General features: G+C 39.2%; 1 protein-coding gene across 2 annotated transcripts in view; it reads right to left on the reverse strand.

The window, feature by feature from the left end:
* The window catches only part of LOC110947979 (synapsin-3-like), a 154,613-nt gene that overhangs the window by 105,956 nt on the left and 26,874 nt on the right, over positions 1-21,783 (reverse strand). For both annotated transcript variants that reach the window (XM_051957584.1, XM_051957653.1), the window contains exons 3-4: positions 13,691-13,748; positions 193-284 (exon numbers count right to left, since the gene is read on the reverse strand). In XM_051957584.1, the coding sequence (XP_051813544.1) occupies positions 193-284; positions 13,691-13,748 (150 nt within the window). The remainder of the gene's footprint in view (positions 1-192; positions 285-13,690; positions 13,749-21,783) is intronic.

The following is a 21,783-nucleotide window of genomic DNA, read 5'->3' on the forward strand; positions in this document are numbered from 1 at the left end:
GATGATATATTTTGAAGCATTCTTTGTTAACACATTACCCAGAGAAGTTAAAAATATGCACTGAGCTGTGTTTAGGTTACCCACTGACATGATCACATTACAGGCTGGATTTCTCTGAGTGCAATCTGTGTTTTCTTAAACATGCAGAGAGAAAATGCCTCCGTGCAGGATGGTTTAAGATGATTTTCTCACCTGACCACTTTGGTGCCACCTTTGTTGACCTGCATGTCAACCATACATCCGGAGTTCACATAGGAGGCCAGGTTGATCTCTGAGAACTCCGCCTGAGGGAATAAAAAGACAAGAGTTTATAGGCTACGAACACCAACATCATGCACAGAAACTGACTCTTATTTCTCCTGGATTCTTTGCAGAAACACAGGTATTAAAAGTGAAAGTAAAATGCTTTCTCGTGTCGATCTTCAGACTCTTTAACTTGACATCTTCTGAATTTACAGAAAAGGTTCCTAAAAGCATCATGTCTTTGCTACAATAGATTCTTTCACTTCATGTTTCCGTTTCATTTCCACAGAGAAGAGTTGCAGCGACAGAGTGAGCTGGTGGGAGAAGGCAAATTGAGTTATCCTCAGTCTGTGGCCTGGACAGTGCAGGCCTTGTGAAAGAGCGTAACCCGGCTACCTAATGACTCCGTCAAACTCCCAGAGACACTGGAAAGGAGGGGACTTCTGGGAATATACGGAACCCATCCATCCGTCCATCTATTATCTACACAAGACTTAATCCTCATTAGGGTCACGGGGTGCTGGAGTCTATCCCACCTGACTTAGTGTGAAGGTGGTGGACACCCTGGACAGGTCACCAGCCTATCACAGGGCTACATATAAAGACAAACAGTCACACTCACATTCACACCTACAGACAATTTAGAATCATCAGTTAATCTCAGCATATTTTTGGGAACCCATGCAGAAAGATCCTAGGAAGGCTGGGAAGCAGACCGGTGATCTTCTAGCTACAAGGCGAAAGTGCTAACCACCAACCACTGTGCAGCCCAGACGGGACCCAAGACAGACAATTCAATGTTCTTTGTAATGACTGATGCAAGTGAACAAACTTTGCATTTCTGAGAATAATCATTTTGTCACATTAATGGTGTAGAATTACGTAAGAGTGACAATGCAGTTTGAGACAAAAGGGCTTCTTGTCTGGCTTAAAGGTCCCTTATTGTGCCCATTTCCAGGAAAATAATAAAAGTCTCACATGTTCCCAGAATGTGTTTTTACATTTTTTACCTCAAAATACCACTAAGATGATAGTCTTTCTGTTTTTGCAGTTTCTGGCTGTCATAAATGGTGTAATTTTGGCGATTTTTTCATGCATTTCAAGTTTTGGGGTTAAAAGGGTTGAAGATCTGCTGCAAAACTACCCGTGTCTATTAAAGGTAGTTATGCAAATTAACTAAAATTGACGCCTATTGTCGCAAATTCACATCATACCTCTTTCATTCAGACTGCAGTCAAGACAGCGTATCCATTCCCCCAGTGCTGGTTTGTGCATATTCAATACGTACCTCACAAGCACTGGTTTCTTGTAAGACCAGTCAGACTGGGACCTAATTATTATATATCTGTTATTATTATCATTTTATATCTGTTCTATGCGTAATAGACAAATTAACAATCTCCACTTATTTTAGCATCAGCTAGAAAGCAAAAACACACACAAAACTTTTTTTGAAATTGTAAATAAATTCAGGAGTCAAAGGATTAAAGTATATATGATAATAATACTCTGGTTATAGTGCTTAAGAGTCTGCTTCACTATGCATCCATTTATCCACTCAGCAGTGAAGGTATTGTTGAGGCCTGCTGAGAACAATGAGAAAGTGTCCCATGTTTCTTGGCAGTTGTTTGTTTGTTTTTTGTCGGGGTCACTGTAAAGTTCAATCAGCTGCAGGTGCAGAAGCCCTAAAGACACGAAATGCTGCCGTTTGTTGCTCCTCACATCACTTTAAATGATGAGACGTGACAGTAATGTCTCAGATTTAATGGGCCTGAAACAAGTAGCCTGCTGACTCTCAAAAATTCAATTTGACATGGCGTGGCCGGCTACCAAACACAGAGAAACATGGCGGCGGTCCATTTATCTGTGAGGGCCGTGATCCTGAGTCATCCGTACACTCGCTTTAAACACCACCGTGAGCGAAATATTCCTCAAAGGGAAAATAACCGAGTGAAACCGCCATCAGCAGAAACTGGAAGCTGGGTTTGTTTTCCGCTCTGTCACATGGCTGCAGCGTCCTGAAACCGAAGACAACACAAAAACTCAACAGCAGTGTGCGTCAGCGCTGCTTTATGGCTGCAGAAGCTCAGCCAGAATGACTGGAATTGCATCAATGTGCATCACATTGAACAGACTCCAACGGAAGACGCCGTTATTATATGAAAAATACAAAATACATCTTGTTCTATTCTCTGCAACATAATGCTCCCATTCTATTAGAGCCATTTCATATGAATTGAGTTATTACATTTACTAAAAACAGACCAATTTGGCTATAAAAATCATTTTCCGGGAAAACAGAGGAGAAAAACAAATTTGTGTTTTGGAGTGCACACATGTCCAGCACATGGCTAATGACATGTAGCAGTCAGCTAATCAAAGAAATGGGTTTGTGACTGCAGGGTTCATTGATTAAATCCTCGACTGGCTGTGATGAATAAATAACCAAACACGAGAGCACGAAGCCTTTGGAGTCGTTTTGCATCTGAAACATTTGCATGAGAAACTTGAGAAGACTGAAGAACTGTGAGAAAGTTTTCTCTGACTGCAAAGACTCGTTGCTTTGTTGACCCCACAGATGAAGACGCTGCCACTTTGTTTTCGTACTTTATAGCTGGTGATGTGGATTCAATCAGACCCTGTGATTTCCAAATAGTTTCCAAACTGGAGTCACTAATGGCTTCACAGTTGTGCCTTGAAGTGCAGATTTTTTCCAACTAAACAGAGTCATTTTGAAGAGATTCTGATTTTTAGCTTAGATTTGGTTCACAGGGTTACACAAGAACTTGAAGAAATGTCTAAATGTTACAGTTTCATTTGCACATGAAAGAGCACATTTGAAATATGATTATAAATTTACATTTGGTTTATTTTACAACTGGAGCACAAAGGCACACATTACAAGCTCAACGACTGTCAGAAAGGTGAAAAAAAAGTTGTAAAGTGATACATCTACAGTTTCGGGCACTGATAAATGGTATACATTTGGCAATTTTTGCGATTTTTTGGGGGGCACATTTGAGCTAAATCAGCTGCAACATACAACTACGCTACAAACTTCAAGAAACTTTATCCTGATATTATTTGTGAAGACTGATCTGCACATCTAAAACTGTCTCCTTACTTAGCTGCTGTTTAAACACTGCCTGCAGTTCAGCCCAGGTGAATTTACATCATATAGCTTCAAAGTTCAACTAAAAAGTAACTGAATTTTTGTCACATGCCTGTTGGGTGCAGCTACGTCATTAATGGATTATCATTTGCATTGACAAACACATAATTTCTTTTGTTTTTTACTGAATTTGGTTAGACCCATTACTTTATTTTTGGCCTTTTTTAAAAATAGCATATGTAGATATAACATTTTTGATTAAACATTATGATTTCAAGCTTAGATATGGATCATGTTTCCAACAGACATGTCACAAATGAGTAGTCTGCAGATCACTGGATAGTTGAAAATCCAATAAATCTTCCTGTTTTTGAAGTTTCTGGCTCTGAGAAATGTATTTGTGGTGATTTTGTAACAACAACATGACTTCCAACCCCGTCTGCTCGGAGGGTTACACAAGAACTTGCAACAGTTCTCTACAAACTCAAAGAAATTTTTATCTTGTTATCTACAAACATTTTTGATTTGCACAATGTAGAGCAAATGTGATAGTGCCAATAAACCTGCATGCTTTGTGCACTTCAACAGAACGGCGGTGCAGCACGTCTCTCACAGATCAGCCTTCCTGAACGCCAACATTGGAGGGAGATTGAAGCAAATCCTGCAGCTGACCCTCTACTCAACCCAGCTCTGCCAATTTGCATAGCAAGTTAAATGAATCGCTATCTCCACGTTCTCATGCTGCGATCGTCATTTGAGACCTTAAGCCTGCTTTGCTGAGCTTTACACGGGCTTTCATCTACACAAAAAGGGAATATTATCAGCAATATTCTCTCAGAGATAAATTTCCCTTTCATCCAGTGCTGTGGCCCGTGTCAACTCTGTATGAGGGAGTGCTTTGAAAAGAATGAGCCAATGTAACAAAGTTGGGATTTTTTATTCACCAAGACAGAGAGAGGGGGGGAAAAAAAACACCCACTTCTTTTATTTATTGTTTTGCACTCTCAAGGGAAGAGCAGGGGGCGAGTAAATGCCATAATCTTATTTAAGGGACAACAAGGCGCCACTCACGCTCACTGTGCCTCAAGGACATGCACTTGGCTCTGGTTTCCTTCTCTACGGATACCCAGAAAGAAACATCTGTGTGCACAGCGGCCTTTGCCAAAAAAGAAAATGCATAACACACCCAAAATGCACACAGACACTCCCATTGCACATGTGCGCATCGCCACACCTTCTGCCCTCCAAACAAGTCCAAACACAGGGGCTTACGGTGACTTTTGCTGCAGACAGATAAAGCCAGAGAGTGGGCAGCTTTTTGGCAGAGGCCGGGCATTCCACGGCCGCTCCGATTGGCTGGTCGGAGGTAAGAGGGCCGCGAACAGGCGCCGTCATTGGGCGGTAATGGATGGAGTGGCTGGTGCAGGGCACAGGCCCAGAAGCCAGGACAGGAGGCTTTTCACAGCACCATGGTTACCATCACGGTAACACATTCAGACACTTGTCTTGGAGCAGCTCTCGCCCTGGGAAAGGAAAACAGGAAGTCATATACACGACAACTGCCTCCAGAGCCGATTCTTCTCATCTGCTGACCTGCATTTAGGCTGAATTAACCCTCCGAGTACCCAGAGTTTCAGGGCGTTTTTGGCTCCTGTCGCATTTTCAGTCACTGTGGGGTCATTTTTCACTTTAATATAAACTCCTGCACCTCTATGGAGACAGAACAACCATAAATAGAAGTAGAGGGAACTAAAACATGCATTAGGACACAGTTATACGGTAACAAATTATTAAAAATTACCTCAATTTTTTCATTTTACAAAAAATGAAAACACCCAGAATCAACACATATAACTCTTTTACAAAGCCCACAGATGTTAATACTGGAGAAATGGTGACACCCCCATATTGTACATTTTAAGCGTTTTCCATACTTGTATCAGCTTTGTCTAAACACAGCCAGCAACAAATCACAGAATTTTCCTTACATGACTATTGGTCACAGGTCAGTTACTACAAGCTTCATAGCTGCACAAAGGAACTCTTTTTTTTTTTTTTTTTTTTTTACAGAATCTAATTGGAGCAAATTATTTCTTTTTGGCAAATTTTTAAACCAGACTTGCAGTATTAACTGACTTTAATGGAACATCAAAATTCCAAATCAAAGTGTCACACCATAAATGAGTAGTTCAAGGATTGCCGGAAAGTTTAAGATGACAAATGTTCCATTCTCATTCCATTTTTACATTTTCTGACCGTGTAATGGTGTAATTTTGGCACTTTGGGAGTTCTGAAGGGTAATAAAGGACTTGCTCGTCAGTAAGTTAGCTTGTAATTAAGATCAACTGTGGCTCAAGATTAACTTAAATCTTTAAATCTTTCTCACTGCCCACTGCTACCTGATTTGTTTATAGAGCAATGCAAGCCAGCTAGAAAAGTACACATTTCTTTCTTTCCAACAGCTCTTGTAAAAGCTCCATCACTGCTGTGTCAAAACAACAGGGCAGCACAAGCATTTATTCATATGCCAGTGTCATTTGAATCAACACCATCCTCTGCTTTAGCTAACAATATCTCAAACCTGACAAATAGTTTGAGGGTCTGAGGCAATATTAGCACAGAGGAAGAGCAATTTACAGGCGAGTGTCATGTATTCCTGCAGTGTTGTGTGTACTCAGTCATGTGATCCTGTGGACAGTGCAGTAAACACCAGTTGACAGCAGCTCATCTCTGCGAGTATTTTTAGCTTTGGACTCACCGGTGTCACTGAGGTTCAGGAGGTTAAGGTGCTTTTTGTTTGGTCAGGAATCAAACCGTCAACACTAGAGAGAGCTTGACACGTTACAACTAAACTAGGATTTGAAACCTCTTCTGAAAGCAAAGATGATTACTACTTTCTCAAAGAAAGCGTGTTTGCTGGTGTTTATAATTGTAGGTGAAAACTGCAACTTTGAAAACTGGACATACATGAAAAGCGGTATTTAAAGGCACATTATCTTCAGAAAAATCACCAAATTGACACTATGTATCCGAGCAAGAAATTGTAGGAATCTACCAAGTGGACTCCAAGCAGACAAGAAAGGAGTTTAACAGCAACTACTATGCATTTGTGGGATAGGAAAATTATTATCTGCAGATAATATACACCCAACAAAAATATAAACGCAACACTTTTGTTTTTGCTCCCATTTTTTATGAGATGAACTCAAAGATCTCAAACTTTTTCCACATACACAATATCACCATTTCTCTCAAATATTGTTCACAAATCTGTCTAAATCTGTGATAGTGAGCACTTCTCCTTTGCTGAGATAATCCATCCCACCTCACAGGTGTTCCATATCAAGATGCTGATTAGACACCATGATTAGTGCACAGGTGTGCCTTAGACTGCCCACAATAAAAGGACACTCTGAAAGGTGCAGTTTTGTTTTATTGGGGGGGTCCACTCCTCTTCAATGGCTGTGCAAAGTTGCAGCATATTGGCGGAACTGGTACACGCTGTCGTATACGCCGATCCAGAGCATCCCAAACATGCTCAATGGGTGACATGTCCAGTGAGTATGCTGGCCATGCAAGAACTGGGACGTTTTCAGCTTCCAAGAATTGTGTACAGATCCTTGCAACATGTGATGTTCTTGGATGTATGGCACAACAATGGGCCTCAGGATCTCGTCACGGTATCTCTGTGCATTCAAAATGCCATCAATAAAATGCACCTGTGTTCTTGGTCCATAACAGACGCCTGCCCGTACCATAACCCCACCGCCACCATGGGCCACTCCATCCACAACACTGACATCAGAAAACCGCTCACCCACACGACGCCACACACGCTGTCTGTCATCTGCCCTGAACAGTGTAAACCGGGATTCATCCGTGAAGAGAACACCTCTCCGACGCCATCGAGTGTGAGCATTTGCCCACTCAAGTCGGTTACGACGACGAACTGGAGTCAGGTGGAGACCCCGATGAGGACGACGAGCATGCAGATGAGCTTCCCTGAGACGCTTTCTGACAGTTTGTGCAGAAATTCTTTGATTATGCAAACCCATTGTTTCGGCAGCTGTCTGAGTGGCTGGTCTCAGACCATCTTGGAGGGGAACATGCTGGATGTGGGCTGCTGTGGTTACACGTGGTCTGCGGTTGTGAGGCTGGTTGGATGTACTGCCAAATTCTCTGAAAGGCCTTTGGAGACGGCTTATGGTAGAGAAATGAACATTCAATACACGAGCAACAGCTCTGGTTGACATTCCTGCTGTCAGCATGCCAATTGCACGCTCCCTCAAATCTTGCCACATCTGTGGCATTGTGCTGTGTGATAAAACTGCACCTTTCAGAGTGGCCTTTTATTGTGGGCAGTCTAAGGCACACCTGTGCACTAATCATGGTGTCTAATCAGCATCTTGATATGGCACACCTGTGAGGTGGGATGGATTATCTCAGCAAAGGAGAAGTGCTCACTATCACAGATTTAGACAGATTTGAGAACAATAATTGAGGGAAATGGTGATATTGTGTATGTGGAAAAAGTTTTAGATCTCTGAGTTCATCTCATAAAAAATGGGAGCAAAAACAAAAGCGTTGCGTTTATATTTTTGTTGAGTGTATTTACATATAAATTACTTTTAAAAATCCTAAATAAACATTCAACACTGAAAGCAAAGCCTACTTCATAGATATAATTATGAAAAAGAGCACTTGAAACATGTGTTTTAGGGAGGCCACAAAGGCAAATTTAAAAAAAAAATAGATGTTCCCAGAACGGTTTGCGCAGATCTAAGCTATTATTAACCCGAGTGAACTTTCATTTTGTTCCCCTTCACAAGTGCCTATTATTTTCCTTTTAATGCTGACCTTGTTCCAATGATAGTTGTTTTTTTTCATTTTGGGTTCCCAGTGGATGCTGATAAAAATCACTCTGTCCCATACTCTTATTGTGTGGTTTCTGCTCACCTGAAAATAGACGTTTTCTGAAACAAAGAGTTTCTTTTATTGCTCGTTTCATTGGGGAAAACTAAGGCCTAGATGAACAACTTTGAAGAGAAAATACGACAAAAATACAGCTGTTAAATATACCTGCATTGTGTGTTGTTTTATCGTTCAATGTGGCAGTTTATCAGTTTTACGCATTAATTAAAAGAAAGCAGACTGCAGTGTTCGGCACATGGGAAACATACAGTAGTTGCAGGGCAGATACTTTCTTGTTGACTACATCTGAAATTCTTGTGTAATTCTCGATAAGCTCGGTTGAATCGCACACTGATGCAATTGTGAAGTCTGAAGTACAGTGAACTATTCATGCGACCCACAGAGAAGTATTTGCTAATCACTACCACCTTGTACAGCAGTGAATTAATCCACTGGGGCATTAAATGGTGAAATTTAAGACAGATGCTGAATGCAAAAAGAGCAACAGAAGGTCTAAGAGTAGCAAAAAGTCTGCAGCAAACAACAAACCGAATCATGTGTCTTGAGTTTTTGTCCAGATGCCCCGTGTCATGGCTAAATACCCGCCGAAGAAGACTATCGTACAGACAGCTGAGTGTGGACAGCGCTGAGGTCATTCGCCTGCTGAGCAGATGTTGCCCCGCACGACCCAAAACCCCACATGGGCCGTCAAAAGCCCCGACAGAACCGCCCCTTGTTCTTTATTTCCAAACAACGGAGCTCTTCAGTTCTGTTTAATTTGTCCAACTGTGTAAATTGCAGTGTTTATGACTTGTGGGCAGTAAACAGGCAGTTTGTCTGGGAGGCTTTTGTTGGGCGTCATTACAAATGTGATCAGCTTTGATTGCTGAGAACATTTTTGAGATTTTTATTTTTTTTTTACCAAAGATCGTCGTCATTTCTAAAATGCCAATAAACACTGCAGGCCTGATGGAAGAGTTCAGGGTGCAAGATGTCAAATGAGCAGGACTTGGAAAAGCTCAAGTCTAAGATTCCTCAAAGGGCACAAAAGACATAAAAGTCGACATCTGATCCTCTGAGCTCCAAAGATCTGTGTGAATAGTGAATGATCACACCAAACCTCTAACTCCTAATGTAAAGTGGTGACCATATGTGTCGACGTAACACATAAGTGAGAGGAGAGTAAACTAATTTCTATAATGTAACAAAAAATAATTAACTGAAGAGAAGTTGATAAAATTCTCATAAAAACTGCATGGAATATTGTAAAATTCAAAAACAGAAAACAATGGCAAATAACTGTAAAATAAAGATATTTTTAGTTGATTAACAGAGTAACAGTGTAATTTTCTAGTCACTTACTGTAAAAAATAGGGATGTTTAATGTTGACATTATGTACACTGTAAAAATGAAAAATAAATGTAAAGAAAAGAAAAAATATCAACATGAAAATCTGGCAACAAGTGTGCCATAAAAAATATGTAAAAAAAAAAAAAAAAAGTAGAATGCTACATTGCTCAAAAATTGTAAAAAAAAAACCACACTAAAATAATAGAAAATATATGTAAAATTATTATATTTTTAGCTGCTTTACAAACAGTAAAACAGGGTCATTTTACATCCCTCATTGTAAAATAACAGTAATTATTATTATTTGTAAAAATGCAGATTTTTGCTGCAGACACCATGCATACTGTAAAAGATAAATAAAGAAAATGCATAACTAAAATAAATTAAGAAAATTGTGTTTAAAAAAAGACAAAAAAACAGCTAGTGTGCAAGAAAAAATGTGGAAAAATAATGAAATATGATAATGTTGAAAAAATATCTGCAAAGTAATATTTTTAAGCTGATTTACATACAGAAAAAACAATAAAATACTATTTGTAAATATACTGACTATCAATGTTGACATTGTGTACACTATAAAAAAGAAACTAACAAAAAAGAAGAAAATCTGGCAGCACAAACCAGAAAAAATGTGAAAAATAGCGTAATATGATAATCCTCAAAAGCTGTATTTAAAAAAAATGTGAAAATAGGACATTTCATACTGTATTGCATGGTTTGTCAAAATGAAAGCACCTTAAAGAAACAGTCATTTTGCTTTATTGTTTTTTTTAAATGGTAAAATCGATCAATTCATAGAAAAATAGTCATTAATGCTGCATGCTAACAAGCTAAACTAACACGGTGAACAGATAAATCATGATACCTGCTAAACATTAGCGTGTTAGCATTACCATTAGCATGTAGCTCAGAGCACAGCCAGGTCTAAATACAGCCTCACGCAGCTGTTAGTGCAGCTAATCTGGTTAAAAACACGACTCGGGTCATGAAAAAAAGCGGATGCTGGAGCGGAAAGTGAGCGGAAGCATTTTGTATTTCTGTGTTGTTGTTTTCCAGGATTTAAGTGACTCAGAGGCTCACGATGATGTATCAGCTCTGACCTGATGTGACTGCACATTAACTCTGCTTTCAGCCCACCGAGGATTAACTGACAGAGCAGCTCTGGACATGCTCAGTGTATTAGGGACCTTTTTAATATTTGGCCTTGAAGTCGGAAACCCCTGGCTGTTAAAGAGATCAAGCTGTGAGGCAGGTTTGGCATGTTTACGGCACCGGGAGCTTCGAGAGCTACTACTGAACATATGTCGTGATTCTGTGATAAAAGCAGCCTGTTTTTATTAGTCACTTACAGGAGTACAAAGAAACCACCACCGGCGCTCCCCAGAGCATCTGTTCGGTGGTTAAAACGGAGTTGCCCGGTGGACACAGGACCTCCGGCGTCCGCCAAATGTAACTTCAAAGTGGGTCATGTAAATAAGAGGGAGTAATCCACAATAATGGCTGCACAAATGAGCCACAAGGCAGCGGCTGGGGATGGTGGAGGTGGCAGCTTTACTCAAAGCCGCTCGCTCTGTCTTCAGCTCCTTCACACAGATCGGCGTCAGGCCTCTTCTCTGCATCACATGCTGCGGTGAGGCTGAAGATGGCACCTTATATGGCAGCAGAGTGATGGTTGGGGAGTTTACCCACAATGCATCTAGCATATGCTGGCCGAGTGGAAAGTCCATTTAAACAAGACAAACACAATATGACAGAGATCAGAATATGATAAAACTGTCACTGTTACTGCTGTAGCTCAGTTTTTGAGGGTTTTTTTTCCCTAACCGTCTCATTTTTACTCACTGTGGAATAATTTATTCTATTGAAACAGAATATTAAGAAAACTGAGGAGATATAATTTGTGTTAAAGTCAGAATGCTATTAATCATAAAAAAGAAACAGTAAAAGTTACATTTGCTTATTTCAGATAAGAGAAAATAAACTTTATTCATCCCGGAGGAAACTGTTTTGCCAGAGTACAATAAGCAAAGGTCAATGAAATATACACAATTAATGGAGAGGTTAGCAATTAAATAGGAATAAAAAAGAAGAATATAAAAATTTACAACGCTAAGTGCCTAAGTGTGTAAATTGTCACAGTTTCTGGCAACAGTTTTAAGTTAATATGATTTTCAAACCTGTCAGTGGATTTTGGGGTTCAGTGGGTTCAACTGGAACTCCTACTTAATATTTCCCGTGCAAAAAAAAACAACATTTTATGCATTTTTGTCCATGTCCAAGTTGTCTTTACCACTACTCCCTAGAAAAATTTGAAGTTTGTGTTGAAGTTGTTTTTTTCCCAAAGTGCCAAACATTCTGTTTTTAAGGTTTCTGGCTGTGATAAATGGTATAAATATGTTTTAGAAGTTAGCATGCTGGTGGTTTTTGGGGTTCAGAGGGTTAATATCGGTACTTTCTCAATATAAGTTCAGTTCAATGTAAAAAGACTGTTCAACGTCCAAGTGTTTGCTGGGTTGAGATACTTAAAGACGTTAAAAGCCAACAAGAGCTGGATTGGAGAAAGGAGGAGAAAGTGCAAAGGGCTTCTGGGGTTTTATTGTCATCCCCTAAAAGGGTTCATCTCTGCATGTCGCTAAGTTTTCACACAGAGATCAGGTTTCCATCGTCCTCGGGCTCAGCGAGGTGCACAAACAGCCGAGGAAGAGTCTGGCTGCTGAAGGCAATTAGTGACTGGCTTGTTATCGTCAATGCAAAGGCTTCTGGGAAAGAGTGGAGGGTCCAACGGGCTCTAAATAGGTCAGCCAAAGACGTATCTGAGCTTTGAGGGGTTCATTGGGTCTATTAAGTCAACGGGTCGACTTAATTTGTCCAGTTTTTATTGGGGTTCAATAACTAAGACGCCACAAAAAAGGAAAAATCACAAATCATGGTAAAGTTTCGACTCTCTCCAACCCTGAAAGTCCCAGAAAGACGATGTGACCACAACAGTACAGAGGCTGTAAAATCACTAGTCCCTCCTCCAATAAAAACCCACCACTCCGTTTCAAAGACCGACTCAACAATGGCTCACACATGCATCACCGAGCAGTTCTTTGAGGTAAATTAGACCCCATCTACACAAATACAGCATGTCTAGACATATAAACAGATTTCTATGCTTACTGTATGAAATATTGTCCCAACTGTATCGGATTAAAATCCATCCAAGCATTAAATGAGAAGCTTGTGGAGCTACATATAGGAGGTGATTAGCTAAACTTAGCTTAGCAAAAGACTGGAAGAATCTAAAATCTATCTCAGTTTTGGAGTCACAGTTGGACTGAAAACAAAAAAGGCAAAAAATATATTCTCCATTTTCATTTACTTTTAGGAAATGAAAACATCCAAAAGTCAAATTGTCCATAATTCTTACTATAATAATATAAAACGCTGCATTCCTTCACAAAATCGCAAATTTTGTTTTTTGGGTTTTGTACAGATTCAAGAAATGAGATATAAGACGGAAATTGTAAGCGTTAGACATCCTAGTAAGCAGATTTTTGCTTTACCTGCTAACTATTTCCCTTGCTTCCAGTCTTTATGCTAAGCTAAGCTAATGGCCTCCCAGCTATGACCTCCACATTTCTCAAAGTGTCCAAGTTTTACTTTACAAAAAGTTTAAAAGGACAAATGCTAGTATCCTATTGAATATGATAAGTAAGCCAGGTCACAATAATACAATAGATTTCACAAGAAAACAGTTTTTGATTTATACATGGAATAAGACTGATCATATACTCTGAGGTGTTCTGACACAGAAAAACAATTCATTCAGCAAAGAAAACAGTCACTTTCGTTTCATGCTACATCTTGTGGCTCATTATTCATTTCTGGTTTTGTCACTTTTGTCCACCGCTTTTCAAAAAATTCTATTTATCTATTATATTATTCAGTTTGATCATGGCTGGCAGAAGGTAATCTGCTCATTTACACCACATTTGTAAACATCATCCAGCATGTGAATGCATTAAAGGCTGTCTGAATGTATAAAACAGAGTTTTGTAGCGTTTAAATTTTTCATAAATAAGCCGTACCTGCTCCACTCGGATCTCGTACTCTCCGTTCAGCTTCTTTCCTCGGAAATACTTCGCCCTGCAATCGAAAAAGGAAACAAAATGTGAAGGAAAAGACAAAAAACTGAGCATTTTATTTAGGTTCTACCCTGCACATATGCCACTTCTGCAATTTAAATCAACTTTCAAATGCTAAATGTATACTGCACAGGTTGATTTTTTTACTACCTTTTAGCCACATGTGCACCTAAACGTGGATTCTTCCCTTTCAGTACAGAGTTCGTGCTCTGAACTCTTCCGACAGTCAAAACAACCTTAAAATATCTTTGTTTATTTGATTGAAGTGGAGCTGAAATTTCAACAGACCTTCCAAAATACCTTGCAAGTAGGCAAAAATAATGACTCATATTTTCCATGATTACAGAATCTGACCTTGCTTTGAGCAAACAGAATCGCTGGACAAAGAGCAACTAGTGAAATAAAAGGCTTCCAATAACTGATTGAGAGATAGCTCCTGTTATTTCTACTTATTTTTTACTCCAGTCATAATCTGGTTTGTGGTCAAGGTGAAACTAAATTAATCCAACAAATCAAAGCATCCAGTCACTGATTTAAAGTTTAGCATTCGGTTTGCTTTCGGTTTGAGACTCGGAGGTTCCAGTTACTGGCAGAATTATCTCACTGACCATCAGACCTGCAGTATTTAGGCCAACCAACACACACATGTGGATTCTCTGTGCTATTTAAAGGCCTAGTTTGTATACAGAACAAAAAAAAACCACTGTGGAAAGTTGACATGGTCCTGTTTTTTTGGTTATTTTAAGTGTACATTGGACAATCACACTTGTTTATTGGTTGTTTAGTTCTGCCAACATGTTATCCAACCAATCAGAGGTTAAGACCCAACCTAACACAGTTTCCAGTAACCAAACTGTTTTCTAATTGAGGCTGTTGTTTGTTTTGCAAGTATTTGGTCATAAATCAAAGTAACGGACGAGTTGAAAACAGTGAAGACGCCACTAAAGGTATTACAATCAATCCTAAAGTGAACATTAATGTCTGCAGTAAATTTACTGGCACCTCAGTAGTCATTGAGATGTTTCACTCAATATCACAAATGCCAAACTCAAGCTGGTGGCAAAAGAAAAGGTCATGGGTTCATTAAGTCTAATAGGATTCGTCTTGAACTAACTATCATAGTAATCCATGCAATAGTGTTTGAGATATTATATTCTGGATGGACCAATCAACCAACTGATCGACCAACCGACCGCTCAACCTACCAACCACCAAGTAAACACCAACCAATCAATCAATCAATCAACCAACCAACCATTGTGCTGTTTCCTAATATTTGAGCAGCATCACTCAAGCAGAAGCACATCTAGAAGGTAAATCAACCTGGTGGACTGAGAGACAGCTGCTCATTCTGAATAGATCGGTGAAGGGGTAGGATTTTGCAAAGTTTTAGCTCGATGACTACTCGTTCCTCCGTTTCTATGTCTATAAAAATGGATTTTCACTGTGAGGTATTGACAACATGAACAATCACAAGCACACAGTAGATAACGTTTTACTGAGAAATGCACGTGTCCTCAAAAATTAGGAAGAAGAAATGATTTTCACAAGAAAGCACAGGCTCTCTGAGAGGCCTTTTTGTTCCACTGTAGAAATGCAGAGTTTTGAACCGCTGCAGCAGAACTTTAACCACAAACCTCTAATCTTCTTTTCACATTGTGAGCCACAAGTTCAGATTAGAGGGAAATCTGCTAGTTTGTTTTGCAACAACCTTTCCTGTACCATAAAATTCATATTAGGGTTACTTCAACACCTCTGAAAGATTTATTATTTTAAGTTTTTACTGAAGCTGTTTGCAAGAACAGTCGAGTTTCGTGCAGTGGTGACCAACTTTAGTTCAAATCCTGAGGACAGACGCAACACATCTTGCTAAAATGTAGCTTTTTAGGTGCAAAAAGTTCTATCATTGGTGTGATTTGGAGGAAAACTGAACATACAACTTGCAGCAATCATCTCCAGCATGTTCTCATGTTAATTTGACAATGCATATTAGCTGTTTAATTCCAGATCTCCGCTTTCAGGAGCACTTTTGTGATTGTTTCGTCTTCATGGCCTCATCTCAGAGATCTCCGGGTCTCAGCGTTGACCTCTCACCCATCGCAGGCGTGGGACAATCTGTCCTTGGCTTCGGGCTGGAGATCTGAGCTTCATGCTGGAGGGCGTCGGTTACTGGGACGGGCTGGTTGGGGATTTTGGGCACCTTTGAACCTAAACACATTTCCCTTTTTGCATCTCACTTGTCCGCCTCCTCTGTTTTTTCATCACGGCGACCAAGAAGGATCTTAACGTCTCCCAGCTGCTGGAGTTGAAAGTTTTGCTTTGCTCATTCTGTGTAATTTTTGCAAGCCGTGAATCTTCAGCGACCTACATACGTTCAGCGGCTAAGAGGTTAAAAATGACCGGTATGCGTTTCAAGGTGCTGCAAAAACATGTCGTCACTCTGAGCGATCGATCTAATTTACAGGCTGCCGGGTTTTCCGGGCCTCGACAAGAGTTTTACATGTGTTCAAACGTAAACATTCGGCTCCGCAGAGAGCTCTGGGCTTTCCGTCCCTCAGCCGAGCACACACCCACTACATAAACACAGAGAAGCTGGATTCCTGATTTTTTAAACCATGAGAATATGTTCCCTCTTTTGTGTACCACTAATAGGAAGCGCATGAGTCATAGATGGGGACAAAACTGACTGCATTGTCCCTCCAGGGTTTCAGCATTTATCACTGCTTCTATTTGTATCTCCTCCACAAAACTGGATGTAACACTAAAAAAAAAATCCAGCAACAAGCAACGATGGAATACTGTAATGTTTAAAAACTGTAAAATAAATTTAAATAATTGTGAAATTAATGGCAAATATCTGTAAAATAATGCAATTTTTAGCTGATTTAAACACAGTAAATCAGCTAGTCAGTCAGTGGTGTGTGTGTGTGTGTGTGTGTGTGGAGGGAGGGATGGGTTTTCTTGTTTTAAATGTTTTTAAATGTTGCAAAGCACTTTGTGTTGCTTTAACTGTATGAAAAGCGCTATATAAATAAAGTCTGGTTGATTGATTGATTAATGCAGTGTTTCTCTCACAAATTGTAAAAGAACAAATTACTGTTTGCAAAATATAGATTTTTTTTATATGTTTTTATGTTTTTATGAAAAATATTTTTTTCTGTTATTTTATTAAATATTACCTATAGCTAAAAAAAAAAAGTGAAGTTTGTAAATTAAGGATTTCAAAAATTACAATTTTTTCAATCATTAATTTACATAACATATTTCAAAAATCTGCAAATTAACTTTTTTTGCCTGATGGAATACAGTGAAAACTGTACTTTCACAGTCAAATAACTTGTGCACTTTATTCAACTTGTCACATATCTATTTTGTTTATTTAATTGAATTTTTAAACACACTAATAATAACTTTCTCACTTTATTCAGCTTTTCTATACTGTTTGTGATCAATTTAAATAATCTAATTTTATCCTAGTTTTGTCTTTGACGTGTTACATTTTTTGTTTTTTGAACCTTTGATTTAAATGTACATAAAACAACACTTTATTCAGTTTGTCGGTACTGGGGTTTGTTTATTTAAATCTGTGTCTGTTACCAACATTATTCAAAAACGGACTAACAAATTTGGATGAAATTTTCAGGGAAGGTCAGAAATGACACAAGGACCAAGTGATTAGATTTTAGTAGTGATGCATCTTATATTCTGGATCCACAGATTTGTTAAAGACTTCTATGTCCTTGCGAGATAGCAGCATGGCTTTAATGTAACTAGGGATGGGAATTTCGACTAATTTCCCCACCGACTAGTCGCAAATTTTATTTGCGACTAGTCAGCTAGTCCATAAAGCCAGAAAACTTGCAATTTAGTACATATATTTCATTAAAAGTTTAAAATGCAAATGTTTTTTTTTTATTTTTTTGCGAATCGGCACTGTGTATTCAGGCTCGATATACTGCATTAACTTTGTGAAGCCTTTGCCTTCAACAAAAGACAGCGGCAGCATATCACGGGCAGTCATTTCACAAATCAGTTGTGTAATCTTTGCTGTGCGGTGAGCATCACAGCGTCATCACACCGCCATGCCCGCCGGGCCCGGCCGCGCCATCTTCACCCTGCAGGTCTACATCGAGGTGTCTACTATGGATGTGGTTTCTCATCGCTCCGGTAGAGTGGTTATAAGCGAGTTTCTGCTTACACAGCCGACCTTGTCATCTGCTGCGTCAAAATACTGCCAAACGGTGCTGATTTTCTTATGCGGGAGCGTCGCCATCTTCTCACTTTACCTTTCCAAACTTTCTTCCCCAGACTGTGTGGCCCCGCCCCCTGCTATGTGTGAGGTGAGGGGAGGGGAGGAGGAGCGATTCTCTCCCTGGCTGCTCAGCCTGTTTACAAAGAATCCGAGGCAGATGCACGAAGAACAAGGTGCATGATGTTTAATGCAGCGTTTAACTGACTAGTAAAATACTGAATGTTTAATAAATGAGTAGGCGGTTAAACGATTAAAGGACTAGTCGAGCACATCCCTAAATGTAACCATGACAACACGTGAACACTAAATCAGCTGCCTGCTGACAATTCTTCTACAAATTGACCTCTGTGTATTTATCTGTTGGAAATTATACAACGCCTGAGCAGCCTTGGTGATTCTCTCAGTGCTTTTCTTGTTATCACATCTTGTATTAAAATAACTTGTTAGTTGACATTTTTTAAACCTTTTCCCGTAAAGCACTTTGAATAACTTCTTCAATGTGTGATTACATGCTATCTAAATTAATTTGCTCAGTAACTGACATTTTACAAGTTCACAAGTGTCCAAGTCTCTTTGATATCACTGACAATTAAATCAGTTGTTTGACTTATCGGTGAAAATAGTGAAAAATCCTGAAGCCCAAATTTAACCACTAAAATCTGCAGGTGTTCGGTGTCAAGTCTTGTCTTGATCTTTCCCTCTGACGTCTTGCAGGTTATTCATCATTTTCTCCGGTTTTTCCTGAACAATGGGACTCGAATGCTGAGTGGACGTATCAGAGTGGAGGCCGGTGGTGTCCGTCCGTCCATCCTTCACCCCCTGAGGCTGAATTTCCTCCTGGGCATTCCAGCGGAGAGGCTGAGGTCTCCGGGGAAACAGCGCTCTGCACTGACAGCTTTGGCCTCCAGCAATGACTGATGCACAAAAGCGGTACACAGCTCTGAGAGCATCACCGCAACCGGCAACAATCCCTCCTTTTCTGCCTCCATGTCTCCCTCTCTGCCTCCCCAGCTCTCTCCCAGGCCGACGCCGACCAGCGTCCGCCAAGTAGCTGTCAGAGTGTTTGAACAGCGTCCTGAATGATAGGAGCGTCTGATTGCTCAATTCAGCGGCTTCTGGCAGCGTTGGCCTCTTCATGTACCGTAAGATCCTCCCGGTCGCCCTGAGCCATACGGAGACGGCTGTGATTTGATTTTAATGTTTGTCTGCAGAAGAAGATGAAGATGAAGAAGCAGGAAGTCCACACACTGGCACAAAAAAAGAAGAAGCCGAAAATCCTCTCGTGGCATTTGTTAATCCTCGCAGAGAGGGCAAAAGTTCAGAAACTGCAAAGTGCAAGTAGCAGCAGGCCGACGCTGCAAAGAACTATTTAAAAAGTCCTTAAAAGGATAAGACGGTATTGAACATAATTAGGGGAACTTAATCCTGTTATCTGCAGGCTTCTGAGCAGATCTGAGAGTCTAAATGATGACATCTCAGCGCCTCACATCAGATTTGATGAGATCGTCTTCGTTTAATTCAACCTCAGGATTCTCAGATTACAGCAAAGTCTGATAACAACCTGACGGGATGCAAGATTTTGCAGATATCTTCTCCTTAAACTAACTTCAAACCTTTCTCTGTGCACTGAGTCAAACATTCACCTGCTTACAGACTTTCTCCAGGTGATTAACCTTTCAAGAACATGATTTGGAGATCCTTCAAAGCATTATTTCTTTACAAAATGCTGCAGTTCCTTTATACCGTGCTGCAGGAAACGTAGAATTAAGATGGCCAACATCCAATTTCTAAAATAAAAATTTAAAAAAATAGAGAGTCTACGATAAATCCGCTCAAATTAAATAAATCGTAAATTTATGAAGGAAAATTTTACATCTGTCCAGATGCACATTTGTTAAATCACAAATGATATAAAACAACTTTAACTGCTAAAAAAAAATGGCACAAAGCAATTACAGGCTTTAAAATGATCTCAATGGACTGAGTTGGTGAATAAAGCTGCAGCGTTCATACAGATGAACATCAGTTACAGTCAACCTGAAAGAGTCGATGCTAATTATTCAACTGGACTTTTTTTTAGAATTTACTGGACTTTCAGAGCTGCTTTTTGTGTTCAACTTTCCTGCCCTGGTAGCAACTAATTTTATATAAATGAGCAGTGATTGGTTTGTGACTCAGCATGTTTTATTAGGTTTGGTTTTTCTACCTTCAACCAAACTTTTTTTGTTTTTCCACTGCCCATATAATTAGAAATATGAACCCAGTTTCTCTCTCTTTTTAAAATGTTTTTATGGGGACAAGTCCCTTGTTTTTTATTTGTTAGTTTGTTTTTATCTGAAAGAGCATGATAAAAAAATAAGCAAGGTTTCTTGTTTGTTTATGTTTAAAACAAAAAATAAAAGCATGGACCTATTTACTCGTATTGGGATTAAAACATACAAAAAATTGACAGTTTCTCCTCCTTGTTTTTGTTTTTTTTTGAAAAATGAAAACAAAAATGACCAGATTACTTATTTTCCCATTTTTTGCTTTAAAAAAGAAAGATTGTTTTTTGGTTGGTCGGTTTAAAACTGAAAATTAGGACAGTTTTCTAATTTTTTGGTTTAAAACTGCAAAACAAAATGTTTTTTTTTTCTTATTATTTTTGGTTTAAAAGCAAGAAACAAAAAAATGATCAACAAAGAAGCTGATTTTTTTGTTTTAAAAATAACCACAATTTTGAAATTTTTTTTTTTTACATTTTTGTAAAAATAAGTAATCGAAGAAACCTAATTTTTGCTGTTTCTTTTATCTGATTTATGCCATCCCAACACTTATGTTGCACAACATATTTTAAAAACAAAACATAAATGTACTTTAGATTGTTAGTTTTTTGATGAATTGTACCATTTTTATTCTACTATACTGCTTACAAGGCATTAAATTATAAATGAAAGTAGTAAAATATGTAGTATGTAGAGCCATCATATTTTTGTCCAGTAGTGACAACAAATATGAGCACCTGGAAAATTGTTGTACGTGTTGATTCCATTTTTTCCCCCAATTTTTGTAAAAATAAATAATCAAAGAAGTTCAACTTTTACTTGTATTTTTTTTATGACTTACGGCATTCTAATTCTATTCGATTGCATAAGACATGTCTGAGTTCTCTCTCCTTCTATTCATGGTTGTTCTGTTTCCAAAGAGTTGTAGGACTTTGTTTTGCAGTGAAAAATGAGCCCACAGTGAGTTAAAATGATGTAGAACTGATTCAGGGAGAGAAAAGGTGTTGGAGGAAGTTACAGTTTATTTTGTCTCCTTATCTGCTGAACATCTGCCAGCAGCAGAGTAAAGACGCGTCTTCAGCCGTCCGTCACAGCTCTTCCTCCAGATAAAACAGTTCTGCTGGCAGTTAAACCGCAGACTGGATAAGATCAATGTTGATTTATGGAAATGCATGAAAAACACCGACACATCTGTGAGGAGAGCGACTGCTGGAAGCCTCTCGGACACACGTGGCTTCAAAAATAAAAACTAAATTACATCTGGAATCAATACGGGGCCATGAAGTAAATCAGAACTTTGGCCTCAGAGACTTTTATCTTAACTTTTCCCTTTGAGCGAGCAGAGATTACAGCAGCAGAGCAACAAACAGTGTTTCCAAACAGATCAACAGGACGAGTGGCTCACAACCAGATTTCTCATCGTCCTAGAGGCGCATCGTGTCACGTTGCCAAAGCAGCAGCCAAATATTTGGCTTTTTAACGAGTTTTTCTTTCGTCTGGAGCCGAGCACTGTCTGTGGA

This window comes from Acanthochromis polyacanthus, chromosome 1, assembly GCF_021347895.1.
Source record: "Acanthochromis polyacanthus isolate Apoly-LR-REF ecotype Palm Island chromosome 1, KAUST_Apoly_ChrSc, whole genome shotgun sequence".
Lineage (NCBI taxonomy): Eukaryota > Metazoa > Chordata > Actinopteri > Pomacentridae > Acanthochromis > Acanthochromis polyacanthus.